This window comes from Rana temporaria, chromosome 10 (assembly GCF_905171775.1).
Source record: "Rana temporaria chromosome 10, aRanTem1.1, whole genome shotgun sequence".
NCBI lineage: Eukaryota > Metazoa > Chordata > Amphibia > Anura > Ranidae > Rana > Rana temporaria.
This window is the reverse complement of record NC_053498.1, coordinates 73,848,536-73,868,616: the sequence shown is the minus strand read 5'-3', so window position 1 is coordinate 73,868,616 and position 20,081 is coordinate 73,848,536. Positions and strand designations below refer to the sequence as shown.

Here is a 20,081-nt window from a genome sequence, read left to right as displayed (position 1 = left end):
ACAATTTTAACATTGCTTTTCCCAAATAAATTACGATTAGAATCGGCCGGTTTTATAAAAAAAAAAAGGTCCGTACATACCGTTTGTTATTTTCGTTCCCACCGCCACTTCCGGGTACGATGCTGGCGGTGGGCGTTCCTAATTGATGGACAGGCATCCGACCAACGCATACATCGCGTCACGAGATGCCGAAAGAAGCCGAACGTCGGTGCGCATGCGCCGTATAGAGCCGCACCGACGTTCGGCTTCTTTCGGCATCTCGTGACGCGATGTATGCGTCGGTCGGATGCCTGTCCATCAATTAGGAACGCCCACCGCCAGCATCGTACCCGGAAGTGGCGGTGGGAACGAAAATAACAAACGGTATGTACGGACCTTTTTTTTTTTTATAAAACCGGCCGATTCTAATCGTAATTTATTTGGGAAAAGCAATGTTAAAATTTTATTTTTAGGGGAACCACCGCTTTAAGGGTGTCGCTGTGCAGTAATCTCCTGTGCGACAAGTACATGACAGACCCGGTCTCTTCTATATCAATCTGCCGGGCAGACCGAGACTCTCATGTACTTGTCGCATAGGAGATCACTGCACAACGACACCCGAAAGTGGAGAAAGGGTCCGCTTGACAGGGCAAAGTTTTTTTTCTTCTTTTAATTGCTACAGCCGGCAGATCACAGTCTTCTCTCTGCTTCTGGCCACCCCCTCCTTCCCTGCTCAAACCGTCCGGACCGACCCCCAAAAAAGTACCCATGTAGCAGCCTAAGCAGGCTGGGGACAGTAGTATGGGCTGCCCCCCCCTCTGCCTCAGCTTGCCAGCCGGGAGATCACCCTGCGCTCACGAGTGTGCGGGAGCCCACAGCCAAATGCGGGAGACTTTGGCGGGTCACGGGAGACTTGGGATGTCTGTAGTTATTTGGTACTGGAATACTGCACAGGTCTGAAGGTAATACACAAATAAGACTTATGATTCATGTAAGAATACACATGCCTCCTGTATTTGGACAAAATGTGTTTAGCCTGGATTTTAGCTTTAATCTACTGGAGGATGAGAGCTGACTTTATGGTATAGACATCTAAATATATCAATTAAAAAAGGCTTTCTCTTATAGTATTAAATTGTTTCCCTTCTAATAATAAGGGTTTGGTCCTCAATGCATTATAGTCATATGGACTAGGAAGAAATCATGTCACCTTCAGCAGGCACTAAATATTCTCCATAAATATGCTGACACTGGCAACAGACCTGCTAATGAAGTACCATGCGCCAGTAAAGGGCCACATGTCCAGCAATTTAGAATCCATGGACCATAATCTCTCTATGTGCGGCCTTGTGCACCTTTTAAACATTTCCTATTTTGCTATCACCTCCCTGCCTATTATAATTGGTTAGTTCATAAAACGTAAACCAAACTCCAAAAGAAGTCATATTACACATAAACCACAGGGAATGCAGTTTGTTAGTCTTAAATATGGCTTAATGTTAACGACAGCTTCCTTTGTTAATTTCTTTTAGCAGTGGTAACACAGGAAGATGCATTTTTGCTTAACCAGTAGTAATTCAAGAGGCTGTATTGTAAAGCTGTAAAAGAATCCATTGTTTGGTAGACCCCTAGAATTAGCTTTCTTTGTTTATCTGGGAGTCATTGCTGCAGCAAGAGGACCCCAGGTGGATCCTCGTGTACAGGTTACGCAGTCTTTCTAGGACTGAGGTTCAGTCAACTCAGAATAAGGGTAAGGAGGTGCTTGCCTATTTCAGCAGGGAAATATCGTCAGCAAAATCATCTTGCGATTGTCTTAGGCAGCGAAAACAACGCCATTGGAAGAGCATTAGACAAAGGGGCAGCATAAACAGGGCACACACGCCAGCCATTACATAGGCCGTAGTCATTAAAGCTGATTCATCCAGCTGTGGAGTGTTATACCCGCAATCTTCTAAGTTAGAGGCATAGAATGGACCATCCACCGAGGCCTTGCGAGAGAAGTCATGCACTGCAAGAGATACAACAAAAGATGGGTGTGATTTCATTTAATTTCTTATTAACTTACAGCAATTTCAACAAGGGACAAAAGTTCCAACATTCCAAAGAGCATCAGTGGTAAAGAAGAGCATCAGTGGTAAAGAAGAGCATCAGTGGTAAAGAAGAGCATCAGTGGTAAAGAAGAGCTTCAGGAATGATACATTAGTGGAGTTAAGAAAGAGAAGAGGCAAACTTTGAATAAAACATTGAGTTCTATGTTTAACTTCCTTCGGCCAGCAATCTACTTATAAAAGGATAATTCCAACTATCACATTCACTATCACTAAATACATTAGTATTTTTACAAGGTTACAACGGTCTAGCTTATATACACCATACCTGGCCAATGCCCCTGGAAATCACCACTGGGCACTGCAACTGCACTAATCTCGACTTGTTTCCAGGTCCCGTTCTGAGCAAAGCATTCTCTGAATGATGCCCATGATGAGCAGCCAACCTTCTGTGTTCACAATTCAGCAAGCCAGCCGCTCAGCACAGGACCCAGAAGCTAGTGGAGATAGCTGGAGTAGCATTGTCTACTTTAGTGATTTCCAGTTTCCAGAGCATCAGCCAGGTATGCTATATACAAAGTACCATTGGTCCAAGCTGTACCAATGTAACTATGTAAAAATATACTATACCTAAGATTTATCTTTTTTGTTGCATGATACATTATGCTGAGAATAACTTAATAAACCTCATCTCTTTGATAAGTACCAGCGCATACTTTGGGTGGCTGGCACCTCACAAACCCACCTATCACTGACAACTCAGGTGCCCACTAACGATAGAGAATGAGTAAGAGTGGTTCTCAATCATGTGATCACTTTGTCAGCTGAATCACATACAGGCTGAAGACTTTCAGAAAAATGGTTTGACCTTTCAGAGGCCACTGCAGCCTGCAGATGGCAGTTTATTGTAATTGTCTGATACAATAACAGTATTAATAAATAAAATTTCGCTCAGAAGTATCGGTTGCAATGACCTTTGGGCCCAAAAGATTAAAAAGTGAGTCACTGCAAGGGCAGCAGTAAATTTCTTTCAATTAGGTCACATATGGGTCTATGTATAAAACGTTCATTGTGCAGATGTGACAAACAGCTGCACATTTGGAATGAAAATCTTAGTATTTTCTCTAATATATGTATTTCCTGAATTGTAATTACATCCTAGTGGTCATTATGTGTTTTGTTTCCATAAATACCTAAATCAGGCAAAAAAACGCAATATGATATATAATATAGGAACTACAGATATTGGAGAAAATATGGAGATTTCTGTTCTAAGAGATTGTATATACTGCTGCTAACTCATGTCTGGCATTTTAAAGTGGTTTATTTTTCAATATTTTTATTGAAAAAAATCCAGTAATAACAAAAGTAGCATGTAAACAGAGGTCAATTCTCTGATTTGTTTTATTTTTTTATATTTAAATGTTTTTAAAGTGGTTTAAAGTGGTTCTAAAGCCTTAAGGTGCACAACTCCAACCAGCCCCACCCCACCCCATACTTACTGGAGCCCGATCTGATCCAGTAAAGTTCTTCTCCCTGGGCAGATTGATAGCAGTGCTTTCAATCAAATTCTGTGCCGAGTAAGCAGGGGGTAGGGCCAAGCTGTCTTCTCTGTGTCAATAGACACAGACAGGGTGACTTGGGAGCGAGCACGCATGGTTGCCCCAATGGAAAGTGGCTTTCCATGGGGGCACTTGCCAAAGAGGAGGAGCCTGGAGTGCCAGCGGGGAACCCCAGTAGAAGAAGATTAGGGCTGTTCTGTGCAAAACTGTTGTACAGAGCAGGTAAGTATGACATGTTTGTTACCTTATTTAAAAAAACAAAAACAAAAACAAAGCTTTAATGTTGCTTGCCAGTTATGCCTCCTGATTGGTTTCTCCTCGTAGTATTTTTCTAATGTTGCTTTAATGTCGCTTTAACTGATACTTACTGTCAGTTAAAAATCACAAATACAATATAAGTACTTGTGATTTGACTGTTACAAACCCCTTTTATTACATGCATCAGGTCTGAATTAATATATTAAATTGGTTCTCACCATGGCATGTGCTGACAGCAAAGCCAATCCGTTTACGTGCACGATCAAATATAACATAGAAACCTTCCATGATGACCGCACCCATTACTGTGCCAGTAGAAGACTGAGACACTGCAAATTTATAACAGTCATCCTGAGATGTGGCTATGTCCTCCACGGGGCGCAGGTATTGCTGCAATAAGGGCAAAAACACTATAAGATCAGTGCATTGATGAGGGTCTAGTAAGGAGATGGAAACAAAATGTTACGGTGTAGCAAATACTATGAGAAAATCACATTTTATTAAAGTTTGGAGAAAAGGTATTTAAAAGAGTAAGCTAGACATTACATATCAATATAACAACATAGATAAGTTGATTCCAGAGAACAAAATGGTAAATACTAACCTGCGGCAAGATGGTGATGCGGAAAGATTCATTTGCAGCTTCACCCATTAGATAAAGGGATATCACAGGAAATATGTTCCATGGTGTAGTACCCTCCTGCCAGCAAACTAACTGTTCTCCCATCCAGAATCCATCAGGGAATTTCTCTGTCTACAGAGAACCACATTGAGATGTTTTGAAAATAAGTCAATTACAGTATCTGTATTACTAATAATCACAAAATTAGTAGTGCCTGGAGTAATAATGTAAGTGTACAAAGTGGGTGTCATCCTCCAAATGTGTTACTACTAAATTCAAGTATAACTAAAGGCAAAACTTTTTGTTTTTGTTTTGGACAGTTAGATTATAACACCTGTTGCCCCCCGTTATTCACCCTCTCCATTTCTCCTGTTTTCTGTTAACCCCCCTGGCGGTGTTCCCGAGTCTGACTCGGGGTGAGATTTTTTGGCTACGATCGGTAACCCCGAGTCAGACTCGGGCTCGCCTCGCTGAATCCACAGGCATGGTTTACTTACCTTCTCCTGGATCCAGCGATGCCACCGTGCTGTGTGAGCGAGCGGGACCTCGCTCGATTCACACAGTGTCCTCCTGTGCCGCCGATCTCCGTTCCCTGTGACATTACGACGCACGGGAGCGGAGAACGGCGCCAAATTCAAAAAGGTAAACAAACACAATACATACCGTATACTGTAATCTTATAGATTACAGTACTGTATGTAAAAAATACACACCCCCCTTGTCCCTAGTGGTCTGTCCAGTGCCCTACATGTTCTTTTATATAATAAAAACTGTTCTTTCTGCCTGCAAACTGTAGATTGTCCATAGCAACCAAAAGTGTCCCTTTATGTAAAAAGTGGTTTTAGAGCAGTTAGAAAACAGCGATAATAAATTATAATCACTTGCAGAATTGTGTGATAGCGATTTGTGGGGAAATTTGTCATAAAAAAATAAAAGTAATGACAGCGATAATTCTACAACTGAGCAAATTTCAGTGATTTTGAGTTGATTACATTATTGAATAATTTTTATTATAATTATATTATTATTTGTTATAATTATTTATAATTATTTATTATATTATAATTTATAATTTCGTTTTTAAAAAAATTTCATACCCGGGATGCCTACTAGACTCTTGTTTGGTCAGATTTAAATGAGTTATTCCTAAGAATTCCAGGCCTACAGTATAAAACGCCAAATTTCCTTGCAAATAATGGTACCGCTTTCAGCACCTTTTTCTGAAATAATCATACCGCCAGGGAGGTTAATATCAAGAGTGAAGGTAAAAGAAAATCCCACATTTTTGGTTGTGCCCAGAAAAGTAATAGAGGGGAGATCTTCTAATGAGGACACTAGTTCTGGTGATCCTGGGAGACCCCAATGGATTCCCCTAATTTGTGGGGATTCCCCCTCACTTCCTGGTTTGGCTATGCCACAGGAAGTAACGGTAAATCTCTTCAATAGGATACAGATGGCAAAAAAATGACAGTTATTTTCACATTCAAAATGTTATCATAAAACAACAATTATGATTATATCAGATAGAATTTTATGAACAATGTTCTATGGTACAGAAAATACAGGTTAATATCTAACTATGGATTTATGACTTTTAAAAAAAGGATACATTTTTGAGAAGATCTATTGCAATCAATGTGTTAGAACAATTCTTTGTTATATTAACAGTATATTAAAGCGGAGGTTCCGCGGGTTTTGCTTTTTTTTTTGTAATGTGCAAAGCATAGTAATCTAGCTAGCTAGGTACTACTCACCTGCTAGCCGCTCGTACGTCCGTCCGCTCCGTTTTCATCTAAAAGAAGAACTTATAAAAAATAGTCCTGTGCTGTTCCATCTTGCTTGTGGGCATTTTGAATCCCACAAGCAAACACTTCCTGGATTCCTAGTCACATGACGTGCTTTGCGAGTCATGTGACCCGCTTCCCGCGTCACGTGACACTCGAGCTAGCGCGAGAATACACGCCTAGCTATTTCGGATGGTCTCCTGTGAGTGTTGAAATGTCACTCCCAGGAGACCTTGCGCACAGCTTCCAATTACGCCTCGTCGGGGAAAAGGAGCGACACGCCCACTCCCCGCAGGGAAGAAGACCCGGAAGTGAGGCTGGAGGCATGTTATAAGGCTGCAGACATGATTGCTATAAAGTTAAGTTTAAGGGTGAACCTCCGCTTTAAATAGTCATATATAAATACATTGTAACTCAATCGTAAGGTTAATAATCTTTTTAGAGTGAAAATGTCCTAGAAACAAACCATAACATTAAGTATATCTATCTATAATTTGAATAATATTAATGATATCTGTGTTTATGCAAAATCACCTGTTGGTAGAGAATATTACAGTATGTGTAAGGCCTTGTACACACGACCGTTTTCATCGTCAAAATCCATCAAGAAAAATGCTGGCAAAGCTTTTTTGCCGAGTAAAACGGTCGTGTGTATGTTTTTCGTCGAGAAAACTGTCGTGGATCTTGACGAGAAAAAAATAGAACACGTTCTCTGTTTTCTCATCGGGAGTCTCAATTTCCTCGTCGTGTTTCTCGTCGGGCTGTTTTACGACGAGAAACACATTTGTGTGTATGCTTAGAAACGCGCGCATGCTCAGAATACAGTATGAGACGGGAGCGCACCTTCGGTAAAAGTAGCGTTCGTAATGGAGATAGCACATTCGTTACGCTGTAACAGACGTAAAAGCGAAAATCGTCTGTCACCAAACTTTTACTTAACCCGCAGTAACATGAGATTAGAAAAAGCAGCCCCAAGGGTTGTGCCAGTGGAATCGAACTTCCCCTTTATAGTGCCGTCGTACGTGTTGTACGTCACCGTGTTTGAGAACGACGAGATTTTGTCTTGACAGTGTGTACGCAAAGAAAGCTTGACAAGATTCTCGACAAGCCTGACAAGAATCTCGTCGAGGGCAAACGATGTTTCATTTACGACGAGATTCTCGGTCGTGTGTACGAGGCCTAAGAGAGTAAGGAAAAAATAAAACTGACAGTTATATATACACAAAATTACAGCTGCACGGCTTAAAATAAAACTATTCTGTAAATTAAATGGTATCTATATTTACATATAACTGTGAAGGCTCTAATTGGCTTCAAAAAGTGTGGGCTTGGGGCGCCGAGCACTGTGCCCCGAGCCCAACCACTTGTGTGACAATAGCAAATTAATATTCGCTATTGTCTTCCTGATTCTCTGCCATTGGTCTCCCATGGGTTTGTTTGCTTACAGCAATCACCACCTTACCATCCATCTCCCCAGGGGGGGGGGGGGGGTAGATTTTGTCAGTTTGCTGCCCCCCCTCATGAAAGACAGGGCATGCCTAAAATGAGGATCAATTTATTAAGCGGTTATGGTCATTCTGAAAATAACACATAGCTCAAAGTAATAAATCTTATGTCAAAAAATGCATGAATTATAACCGAGTGAACTAATGATTCATTTTAAGGCGTAGATTAAAATCTGGATTTTGGAAATGCTATATTATGATACTCACCGAGGAAGCGGCCTTAATCGCTTTTACAGCTTCATCAAAAACACGTTTTGGCAGACGAAGATTGGTTGTACCGCTGTCCACAATGCTTTTATCATAGTTGTACTGAAAACCCCCGAAAAAGAGAAAGTTACAATATTAAAACAACTCTGTTTATAGAGAATGGTTTCCACTTTGAGCTTTATTGTGAGTATATTCAACATGTACACACTGAATATGACATTTCTGCAGTTGTGGGTAACACAAGGATTAGCAGTGCTTCAGAAATTTCAATAGATTTCTAAGGCTAATGCATAGTTTACAGCTGTGTGGTGAACTTTAATTGTGTTACTTTTTTGCATGTGTTTTTGCTTTAACCCTTGAACTCTATATAACATGTGTTTTGATAAAAGAGTCAGAATTATGTGGCTTTCTGCCTCATCCAGGTTTTGCCAGTCATCAGAGACTTTTTCCCATTTTGGGCCTATTTGTCTTCTTCCGCCTGTGGGTACTGAGTTGTAGTCATAAGTGGGGGGAAGGTCCCATTCTGTCCTATCTGACTACTTTGCTACGTCTTGCTGGTTACGATACTCATAATAGTGAATACTTCATTGGGGTTGTGTTTTGAGACAGATGGATGACAATTATAATGTCTGATGTTATGAGCTACATTCCCCAGGTGTGGGTTCTTTTCTCGTTTCATTGTACATCAACCCTTTTGACTACAATATTTTAAGGATTGAAAAATGAAGTGGATCCAGAGGAAGCTCTTATCAGGCAATGATCCACCTGCTCTTCATTTCTTTGCATTCTGTTGTATATTCTCCATGCTGGAAATGTAGCCAATGACAAATGTTTTTAAGAAATTACAATTTTTACTGGTAAAATAAAAAAGTTTTCTTATGGATGTTTTTCTTTTTGATTGTTGTCTGGGCACATCAAAATCCCTATTCCCATGGTCCCTTCATTTCGGGACATTTGGGTAATTCTGTTTATGATTGGGGATAGTGCCAATAATATATTTGGACAAGATCATCCACCAGGCCCGGACTGGGACAAAAAATAGGCCCGGGCATTTTAAACTGAGCAGCCCGGGGGGGGGGGGGGGATACGCGGCGGGGGTTTATGATGGGATGCCCGCACAGAGAGAGAGACTGCTCCACATTTGTGGCACAGAGAGAGAAATCACTCCACATTGCTGGAACAGAGAGAAATCGTTGGACATTTCCCATTGTTGTACTGAAGTCAGTTGATAGATCGGAGTCTGTATAACCAGTCTGCACATTAATAGATTGAAATTTCTGCTGAACTGGCAGAATTTCAATCTATTTATGATGGCCTGAGTCCACCAGTCTCTGAGTTTAATAATATCCTCAAATCTTCTGAAAGGGGTTCTCAACTTAGGTTTAGAAATTCACTTTCAACTCCACCTTATTTCCAGAACTCTCATTATGTATTAGATGTGCAAAGAAGAAGGTGAGAGAACATCTAATACCTATAAAGAGTAATGAAAATAAGGTGGAGTACAAAGTGAAATATCTGGAGGGACTGGCTGAGGTTAAAACAGGCAGGGAGGAAATTAGGCATCACCTCCTTACTGTCTGTCAAATGGCTCTGAAAGGTGACATGAGAATTAATAACTTTTCAGTGGAGTATCTGTGAGTGCAAGCCTTTTGGCTCACACTGGTGCTCAACATTTTTTTGGGGGGAAGCACAAAACAAAAACATCAAATGCAGCCACTGTGCCCCATTATATGCAGTCACTGTGCCCCATCAAATGCAGCCACTGTGCCCCATCAAATGCAGCCACTGTGCCCCATTATATGCAGCCACTGTGCCCCATTATATGCAGCCACTGTGCCCATCAAATGCAGCCACGTTGTGCCCTATCAAATGCAGCCACTGTGCCCCATCAAATGCAGCCACTGTGCCCCATCAAATGCAGCCACTTTGTCCCATCAAATGCAGCCACTTTGTCCCATCAAATGCAGCCACTGTGCCCCATCAAATGCAGCCACTGTGCCCCATCAAATGCAGCCACTGTGCCCCATCAAATGCAGCCACTGTGCCCCATCAAATGCAGCCACTTTGTCCCATCAAATGCAGCCACTGTGCCCCATCAAATGCAGCCACTGTGCCCCATCAAATGCAGCCACTTTGTCCCATCAAATGCAGCCACTGTGCCCCATCAAATGCAGCCACTGTGCCCCATCAAATGCAGCCACTGTGCCCCATCAAATGCAGCCACTTTGTCCCATCAAATGCAGCCACTGTGCCCCATCAAATGCAGTCACTTTGTCCCATCAAATGCAGCCACTTTGTCCCATCAAATGCAGCCACTGTGACACACCCTCCACCCACTCGCTGTCTGACCGACACTTACCCCATCTTAGTGGCCGGTCAGGCATGAATCTATCCATTTTACATATGGGGGTGGCATAATGGAGGGGGCAGTGCCCGTGTGCCCTTAATGGACAGGCCGCCACTGTGGCGGTTTTCCATAGCCCCAGTCCCTCAGACTTCTAATTAGAAATTGTGCGTTTTTGCTGCATTTTTTGGAATTGCACCACAGATGCGGCATGCAGGACTTTTACAACCTAATAGAAGTCTATGGGACTGGAGGGTAACATGCCAGAACACCAGCACTGCAGCTAAACTGCAGCTTGCCAGTGTGAACCCACATCATAACATCTAGGAGGGCAAGAAACTGTCACAGGCTGCTGTAATATAACACTTAAAGCGGAGGTTCACCCATAGCCAACACCTTTTCCCCTTAGCTTCATGCTCGTTTTGTCTAGGGGAATCGGCTATTTGTTTTAAAATATGATCCGTACTTACCCGTTTACGAGATGCATCTTCTCCGCCACTTCCGGGTATGGGCTGCGGGACTGGGCGTTCCTTCTTGATTGACAGTCTTCCGAGAGGCTTCCGACGGTCGCATCCATCGCGTCATGATTTTCCGAAAGAAGCTGAACGTCGGTGCGCAGGCGCAGTATAGAGCCGCACCGACGTTCGGCTTCTTTCGGCTACGAGTGACGCGATGGATGCGACCGTCGGAAGCCTCTCGGAAGACTGTCAATCAAGAAGGAACGCCCGCTCCCGAAGACCCATACCCGGAAGCGACGGAGAGGATGCATCTCGAAAACGGGTAAGTACTGCTCATATTTTAAAACAAATAGCCGATTCCCCTAGACAAAACGAGCAGGAATCTAAGGGGAGAAGAGAAAAAAAAAAGAATTGGGTGAACTCCCGCTTTAATATGCAGAGAGGGGGAGAGAGAGCAGGAAGGGAGGGAGGAGAAGCTTACTTGTTGTCTCTTACTTGGATGGGACATAATGGACAGTCCCAGGAGGGGCTCACTTGTTTTTTTTTCTAAGGCTGTGGATGCCGAGCTGACTGCTTTGTTTTAACTTTCCCGCCCACAAATCTTCTTCACAGACAACACAGGGCTGCCAGGAGTGTGGGCGGGGAAAGAAAGAGCAGCTCCACCCAGCCTCTGATAGAGCTTTGTGTGGAGGAGGGAGGGGCTGGGCATATCTAAGGCCCCATGCACACGAGACGCTGGTAAACTCGAGTTCAGAGGCATTTGGGCATTTTTTTCAACTGCCCCTGAACACATTTAATGTTATCCTATGTGTCCATGCACACATTCGTTTTTTTTGCGTTTTAAAGCAGTTGGGTTTAGGCTCGTTTTTTCAGAAGCAAAATTTTGGGTTCAGACGAAAAAGTTTTCGCGTTTCAGACGCAAATCGCGGCAAAACGCGGTACCGGCGTTTTACGGCGATTTCGTTTATAGGCGTTTTTAAAGGTGACCTATTTTTTTACATTAGAAATCTCAAAATCTCAAAAATTATGGCAAAAAACATTAAAAATGTAATTGCTTGCATTGCATTGTGGACAATCCACAACTTGTGGCAGGTGACGTGGCCAGTGGACAATCCACAACTTGTGGCAGGTGACGTGACAAGTGGACAATCCACAACTTGTGGCAGGTGTCGTGGTCAGGTGACGTGGCAAGTGGACAATCCACAACTTGTGGCAGGTGACATGGCCAGGTGACGTGGCAGGTGACGTGGCCAGGTGATGTGGCAGGTGATGTGGCAGGTGACGTGGCCAGGTGACATGGCAAGTGGACAATCCACAACTTGTGGCAGGTGGCGTGGCCAGGTGACATGGCAGATGACGTGGCAAGTGGACAATACACAACTTGAGGCAGGTGACGTGGCAAGTGGACAATCCACAACTTGTGGCAGGTGACGTGGCCAGTTGACGTGGCAGGTGACGTGGCCAGTGGACATGCCACAACTTGTGGCAGGTGACGTGGCCAGGTGATGTGGCAGGTGACGTGGCCAGGTGACGTGGCAGGTGACGTGACCAGGTGACATGGCAAGTGGACAATCCACAACTTGTGGCAGGTGACGTGGCCAGGTGACGTGGCCAGTGGACAATCCACAACTTGTGGCAGGTGGCGTGGCCAGGTGACATGGCAGATGACGTGGCAAGTGGACAATACACAACTTGAGGCAGGTGACGTGGCAAGTGGACAATCCACAACTTGTGGCAGGTGACGTGGCCAGTTGACGTGGCAGGTGACGTGGCCAGTGGACATTCCACAACTTGTGGCAGGTGACGTGGCCAGGTGATGTGGCAGGTGACGTGCCCAGGTGACGTGGCAGGTGACGTGGCCAGGTGACATGGCAAGTGGACAATCCACAACTTGTGGCAGGTGACGTGGCCAGGTGACGTGGCCAGTGGACAATCCACAACTTGTGGCAGGTGGCGTGGCCAGGTGACATGGCAGGTGACATGGCAAGTGGACAATACACAACTTGAAGACGGTGACGTGGCAAGTGGACAATCCACAACTTGTGGTAGGTGATGTGGCCAGGTGATATGGCAGGTCACGTGGCCAGGTCACGTGGCCAGTGGACAATCCACAACTTGTGGCAATTGACGTGGCCAGTTGACGTGGCAGGTGACGTGGCCAGTGGACAATCCACAACTTGTGGCAGGTGACGTGGCCAGGTGACGTGGCAGGTGATGTGGCAGGTGACGTGGCCAGGTGACATGGCAAGTGGACAATCCACCACTTGTGGCAGGTAACGTGGCCAGGTGACATGGCAGGTGACGTGGCCAGGTGACGTGGCCAGTGGACAATCCACAACTTGTGGCAGGTGACGTGGCCAGGTGATTTGGCAAGTGCATAATCCACTTGTGGCAGGTGACGTGGCAAGTGGACAATCCACAACTTGTGGCAGGTGACGTGGCCAGTTGACGTGGCAGGTGACGTGGCCAGTGGACAATCCACAACTTGTGGCAGGTGACGTGCCAGGTGACGTGGCCAGGTGACATGGCAAGTGGACAATCCACAACTTGTGGCAGGTGACGTGGCCAGTGGACAATCCACAACTTGTGGCAGGTGGCGCACTCGGCCAGCTCAGTGGCCTTTTTGCAGGACATTAGAGCAGCCCAGGGGGCAAATGAATTCTTGCGACCCATCCCAGTCCGCCCCAAGGGCCTTGGTACACCTCTGGGTAGACGTGACATGCGGGCCGCCGAGGGCCGTTCGCGGGCCGCTACCGGCCCGCGGGCCACCGCGGCCCACCGGGCATATGCCCGGTATGCCCTATGGCCAGTCCGGGCCTGTCATCCACCCATTATAGAATAAATTCGATTTTCCCTTTCACTTTCTGAATTCAAGTCTACTTTAAAGAGGAATTCCAAGTATGGATATTTTATACATAGATGCATGAATCCAGCTTGGACCAATGTATCTATGTACATACCTGATCGATGCGTCTGGAAGCTGGAAATCACTGAAATAAATGCCTACTCCAGTGAACTTAAAGGGACACTAAAGGATTTTTTTTTTTAGCTAAATAGCTTCCTTTACCTTACTGCAGTCCTGGTTTCATGTCCTCATTGTTCGTTTTTGCTGTAATCCTTTTCTGTTCTGAACACTTCCTGGTTGTCTGTTTTCTGATGAAAAAAGTCATGGGAGCTTTCTCTCTGTGGTCACTAATCAAGGAGGTGTGATAACTGTGTGTCTAAAACCCCTCAACACCAATCAGTTTCGTTTTCCAAACCATCACTGCCCTGTATTGGCTCTGTGGCTCTGTATATCACAGAAGCAGGAAACAACATGCAAAAACGAAACTAGAAACTGCAGGTACATTATATGATTGATATTTATCTATTTTTAATCATTTTTAAAAGGAATCAGTTAACTATTATGTCTCTATACCCTGTAAACAGTCATTTCAGCAAAAAAAATGTTTTCCTTTACAACTCCTTTAAGGCCCCATACACACGAGAGAATTTATCCGCGAATACGGTCCAATCCTCTCGAAGATTTCTGCGGATTTTCATGCGATGGAGTGTACTCACCATCGCATTGAAATCCGCGCGGAAATCCTCTGGCGATGACGTGTCGCGCCGTCGCCGCGATTATGACGCGGCGACGTGCGCGACGCTGTCATATAAGGAATTCCACGCATGCGTCGAATCATTACGACGCATGCGGGGGATCCCTTCGGACGGATGGATCCGGTTAGTCTATACAGACGAGCGGATCCATCCGTTGGGATGGATTCCAGCAGATAGATTTTTTTAGCATGTCAGCGAATATTCGATCTGCTGGAATCCATCCCAGGGGAGAAATATCCGCGGAAACAGATCCGCTGGAGTGTACACACCATAGGATCTATACGCTGAAACCCATTCGCTGGGATTTTTCAGCGGATGGATTCTATCGTGTGTATGGGGCCTAACTTGCTTCCTTGTCTCGTGCCAAGCAGCTGCCTTTCTGCATTCTGGACACAGGAGGTCAGCCATTTGTCTCAGGCACCATTCAGAGAATGCTTTGCATTTTCTGGATGAATGCAAAGTGCTTTCTGATTGGTCGAGGTGGAGAGGCGGGGTAATGACATTAGTCCACGATAGTAGCAGTGTCTACTACAGTGATTTCCAGCATTCAAGGGAACTTCCTGGTATAAGGGCCCCTTTCACTCCCACGGATCCCGTGAGGATCCGTTCCTTATACATCCGCTTGCTCAGCGGGGATCGCTCCGTTGATCCCCGCTGAGCCGGCAGATGACAGGGCAGTCCCTTGTCAGACCTCCGCTCTCCTCTATGGGGGGGGGGGGGGGCTACCGTCTGTCCGTGTTCATCCGATCCGCAGACGAATGGAAAAATAGGATTTTCCTCCATCTGCAGAAACGGAGCATAGCGGAGACTGATGAGATCGAGTGTCGGCGGATGTTCATCCGCTGACATCCGCAATCCCATAGGGATACATGTATGTCCGTTTTTCATACGAAGACGGATGGATGAAAAACAGACATACGGTCCGCACGTGTGAAAGGGGCCTAACACATAAATAGTTACATTGGTCCAAGCTGGAGTAATGTAACTATGTGGAAATATGAATAACTGAACTTCAGCTTTAATAGAAATATTAGCTAATCGACAGTTACATAAGTGCACATTTTCAAATGAATTTTCTGCAAATTACATGTGAACACTAATCTAAATCTTATCAGCATTTCAAGAACACTCACCTCTTTACAATCCATTGTCAAATCCTGTCCATTAATTTCAATTTTCACAATGATGACTTCATAGTACCATTCTTTTCTAATTGGTGTATACCAGATATTACCCACATATAACGATGGATCAATTCCTCCAATCACCTAAAGAATGCCATATAAAGATAAATTATTAGTATAACGTTTGGCCTTTCCATCTATTTAAAACAAAAAAGAAGCACTAGCCTTTAGTTCATTTTAATTAAAGCGGGAGTTCACCCATTTAAAAAAAAAAAAAAAATCTCCCCTTAGCTTCCTGCTCGTTCGGTCTAGGGGAATCGGCTATTTATATTAAAATATGTGCAGTACTTACCCGTTTTCGAGCTGCATCTTCTTCCGTCGCTTCCGGGTATGGGTCTTCTGGAGCGGGCGTTCCTTCTTGATTGACATTCTTCCGAGAGGCTTCCGACGGTCGCATCCATCGCGTCACTCGTAGCCGAAAGAAGCCGAACGTCGGTGCGGCTCTATACTGCGCCTGCGCACCGACGTTCGGCTTCTTTCGGAAAATCGTGACGCGATGGATGCGACCGTCGGAAGCCTCTCGGAAACCTGTCAATCAAGAAGGAACGCCCATTCCCGAAGCCCATACCCGGAAGCGACGGAGAGGATGCGTCTCGTAAACGGGTAAGTACTGCACATAGTTTAAAATAAATAGCCGATTCCCCTAGTAATAACGAGCAGGAAGCTAAGGGGGAAAAGTGCCCTCTAAGGGTGAACCCCCGCTTTAAAATATGTTTTTCTCAGCAATGCCTACATTACTATTGCATTTAAAATATATATATATATAATATATATATATATATATATATATATATATATATATATATAGATATATATATATAGATATATATATATATATATATATATATATTCATACTAAAATGTAACATGTCACACAGTTTTTTCATATTGGAAGCAAATATTATTTGATGAAACCGTGGGCTCAGTTTAAAATTCCAGCTTAATAAAAAAGGAAAAAATAAAAAACAAATACAAAACTGTAATGTATAACTATGAGAATGCCTAATGCCAAACTGAAGTCTTATGCCGCGTACACACGATTGGACATTTCCACAACAAAACCGCTGATTTTTTTTCTGACGGATGTTCTCTCAAACTTGTCTTGCATACACACGGTCACATAAATGTTGTCGGTAATTCCAAACGTCAAGAACGCAGTGACGTACAACACTACAATGAGCCGAGAAAAATGAAGTTCAATGTTTCCGAGCATGCGTCAAATTGATTCCAAGCATGCGTACGATTTTTGTGCATTGAATTGTGTACACACGGTCGGAATTTCCGACAAGAACTTTTGTTGTCAGAAAAATTGGTTAGTACAGTTGCTCCGACCGGAGTTGACAGTTTTCTTTTTTCAGGCAACACGCCAACTGTAGTGTGTACCAGGCTTAACTCTTGCTATCTCAGGGAAAGGCAGGGAAAATAGTGAGGACTACCTGTCCAGAAAAGTAATAGAGGGGCAATCTTCCAATGGGGACAAAAGTTCTTCTCCAAGCTAACACACTGACTTGCTGATTGCACTATCTACTATTAACTCTTTCCTGTTGCCCTGCCCTCCTCTGGTTAAGTTGCTAGGCTAAATTTCGTTTTTTGTTCTCCACTGCAGTCAGTGGAGAAGTGATGTGTTATTTTTGCCTGGTCAGGGTTTGCTAGCTGGTTCCTAGTGTTTGATTTCTCTCACCTGCTTCTGAAAGAAGCCTCTAGAACACAGGTGTCAAAGACTAGACCCACGGGCCAAATCCGGCTCTCCGGGCAATTTCATGTGGCCCTTGCACCTCTCCTGCAGCTGCAGGAGAGCTCCAGCCCTCCTCTGGTCCTCCTACAGACCCTTACTTTCTGCTTTCAAGCAATGCATCCAGCTTCTTCCCAGCAGCAGCATAAGGAAAGGGGGTGCACTGTGATGTAAAGGAAGAGTGGGGGACTCAACTTCTGATGGTGGGGTGGCTCTTGACATCTAATGTAAAGGGGAGGGGATGCGCTGGACATCAAATCTTAGGCCGCGTACAGACGAGCAAACATGTACGATGAAACCGGTCCGCCGGACCGTTTTCACCGTACATGTCTGCCCGGGGATTTCTGTATGATGGCTGTACTCACCATCATACAGAAATTCGCGCGTAAACAATATGCGGGGCGTGGCCGCGCCGTCGCCGCGACGATGACGCGGCGACGTGGGCAGCCCTGCCAGTTCAATGCTTCCACGCATGCGTCGAAGTCATTTGACGCATGCGAGGGATGGCGGGCGCTCGGACATGTACGGTAGGTCTGTACAGACGACCGAACATGTCCGAGCGGACAGGATTCCAGCGGGCTGTTTCTAAACAAGTTTGGAAATATTTGCCCGCTGGAAAAAGGCCCGGCGGGCAAATGTACGCTGGAATCCTGTCCGCTCGGGCCTACACACGACCGAACATGTCTGCTGAAACTGGTCCGCGGACCTGTTTCAGCAGACATGTTCGGTCGTCTGTACGGGGCCTAACAGATACAACATACCCAGTATTCACAGCTATATTCTTAGTGAGGGAGCCTCCCTCACCTATATCCTTAGGCCCATGGTTTTTAAAATATTGATATGTGTATTAATTTGAGCAAAAAGAATTGTGTATTTATGACCTCAAGCCTTTATTTTAAAATGATGACATAAAGGAAATAGGCAAAAATATAAAATCTGGTGCAATCAAATGGCCTAAGCTTACATATACTGTGTTACCTCACAGAACCCCGAAACGCACTATGTTACTCAGTAAACAATAATTTAAAACCAAATGTATTTATAGGTCAAACTCCATCTAAAGTCATCAAATATCTCACAATTGCATATCACCAGATAAAAATCCATTAGAAACCACTTATCATTATGCAGGGCACTGCTTTTTTTATATACTACAACACAATTTCTAGCCAATATCATCAAAAAGGTTTAAATATTCCTGAAGTATGGCTGTTCTTAAACAGAACATTGATTTTTTATATCAGTGGCCCATGGGAGTATATTTCTCTGCAATACATCAATTCACATATATTTTGTGCTGTAGGTTGCTTGCTTAGTTTCAGTAATAGTTTAAAAGATGCATCAATGTTGTATTTTTCCAAATTCTCTTTTATATTTGTGATTCTGTAGGAGGCAGAATTGTCTGATGGTGTTCTTTTTTAAAGCATTTGTTACCCCAACACTTCATATTCCTGCTGTACCCTGTACTTGTATGAGAAAGTATCCTGTTCTCTTTGTATTGCTTACTTTATGTGAAATCCCTTGCTTTCCTATTGGGGCGGGAGCAGCGTCGGCGGTAAAGCGCAGCCATTTTTAGCGTCGCTTCACTGCACTATTCGGCCGCTAGCGGGGGAGCTCAACCCCCCGCTAGCGGCCAAAAAAAGGGTTAAAAACCGACGCAAAGCCCCTCGGCAGAGGCGCATTGTCGGCAGTATAATCGAGGTGTTCCATTGATTTCAATGGGCGGAAGCGGTGGAGGACTGGTAAACACACCGCTCCAAAGATACGGCTAGCAGGACTTTTATTACCGTGCTGCTAGAGCAGTGTTTCTCAACTCCAGTCCTCAGAAAAAAATGGAGAATCCCCCAGGGTGGGGCTTTTTAGGCAACGATAGTACAAGTAGTCATAGTAGATACAAAAATATGTAATAGTTTAATAGTAACAAAAGGTATCAAACAATATATGGTAAACATGTATAATACAATGGTTTAAAAACAACACATTATTGGGGTGTATTGAAAAAAATTATATCAGAAAAAACCTACGGATTATTCTGATCCCAGCGCTCAATGGAAAGGTAGTTAAATGTATAATTGTTTTATGCAGTAGAAAAGCAGCTATTATAATAAAATAGTGACATAAAAAACGATGTATTATTAAGAAAATATTAACAAAATATCTTTTTAGCGCTGTTAATGTTTTGTTAATATTATTGGGGTGTAGTTGGAAAAGAGTGAAGAGTCCACAATATAAATACTGGGCCCAACGCGTTTCGGGTTTCCTTCTTCAGGGACCGAAGTATGTGTGGAGTCAGAAAGTGTAACAAACAACTTTTCTAGAAAAAATAAATAAATAGCAATGTGTTGAAAATAATAACATACAAAGGAAAAAATTATATATATTAAACTGGCACAGATAAGAAAACATCATACCACCCAAGACGTTTCAACGGCTCAGCACACCCCTTAATAGGACGTCGCAGTCGGGACGCATGGCAAACCTCAGATGGTGAGGAGAGGAATGAGGACTGGCATCTTATATCAATCACAAAGTAGCAAGACCTTTGGCCCGAGGTGTCACAGCGTAAAAAGTTTATTTGGTTGTATTTGTTATTTTTACCTGTCCCAAAATAAAATAAATAAAAGGACAGGATAATATCAACGATGCCAGAGGCAAAAAATCGCAAAAAAGAAAGCTGAACCAGGAATTTATATATAAGGTGAGAGACATACCTGTAATATCAAAGAGTAGCCAAAGAGGTCAGTAGAGAGCTCAGAAGCTAAAAATGAAAATAATATAAATCGCAATTTAGAGATGTA

At 43.8% G+C, this 20,081-nt stretch overlaps 1 protein-coding gene across 1 annotated transcript in view; it reads right to left on the bottom strand.

The window, feature by feature from the left end:
* Positions 1-1,451: 1,451 nt before the first annotated feature.
* BACE1 (beta-secretase 1) overlaps positions 1,452-20,081 on the bottom strand; it is a 59,413-nt gene continuing 40,783 nt past the window's right edge. Inside the window, exons 5-9 of the mRNA XM_040325467.1 lie at positions 15,501-15,635; positions 7,966-8,067; positions 4,452-4,601; positions 4,066-4,237; positions 1,452-1,987 (exon numbers count right to left, since the gene is read on the bottom strand). Coding sequence (XP_040181401.1) covers positions 1,746-1,987; positions 4,066-4,237; positions 4,452-4,601; positions 7,966-8,067; positions 15,501-15,635 — 801 coding nt within the window. The 3' untranslated portion in view covers positions 1,452-1,745. The remainder of the gene's footprint in view (positions 1,988-4,065; positions 4,238-4,451; positions 4,602-7,965; positions 8,068-15,500; positions 15,636-20,081) is intronic.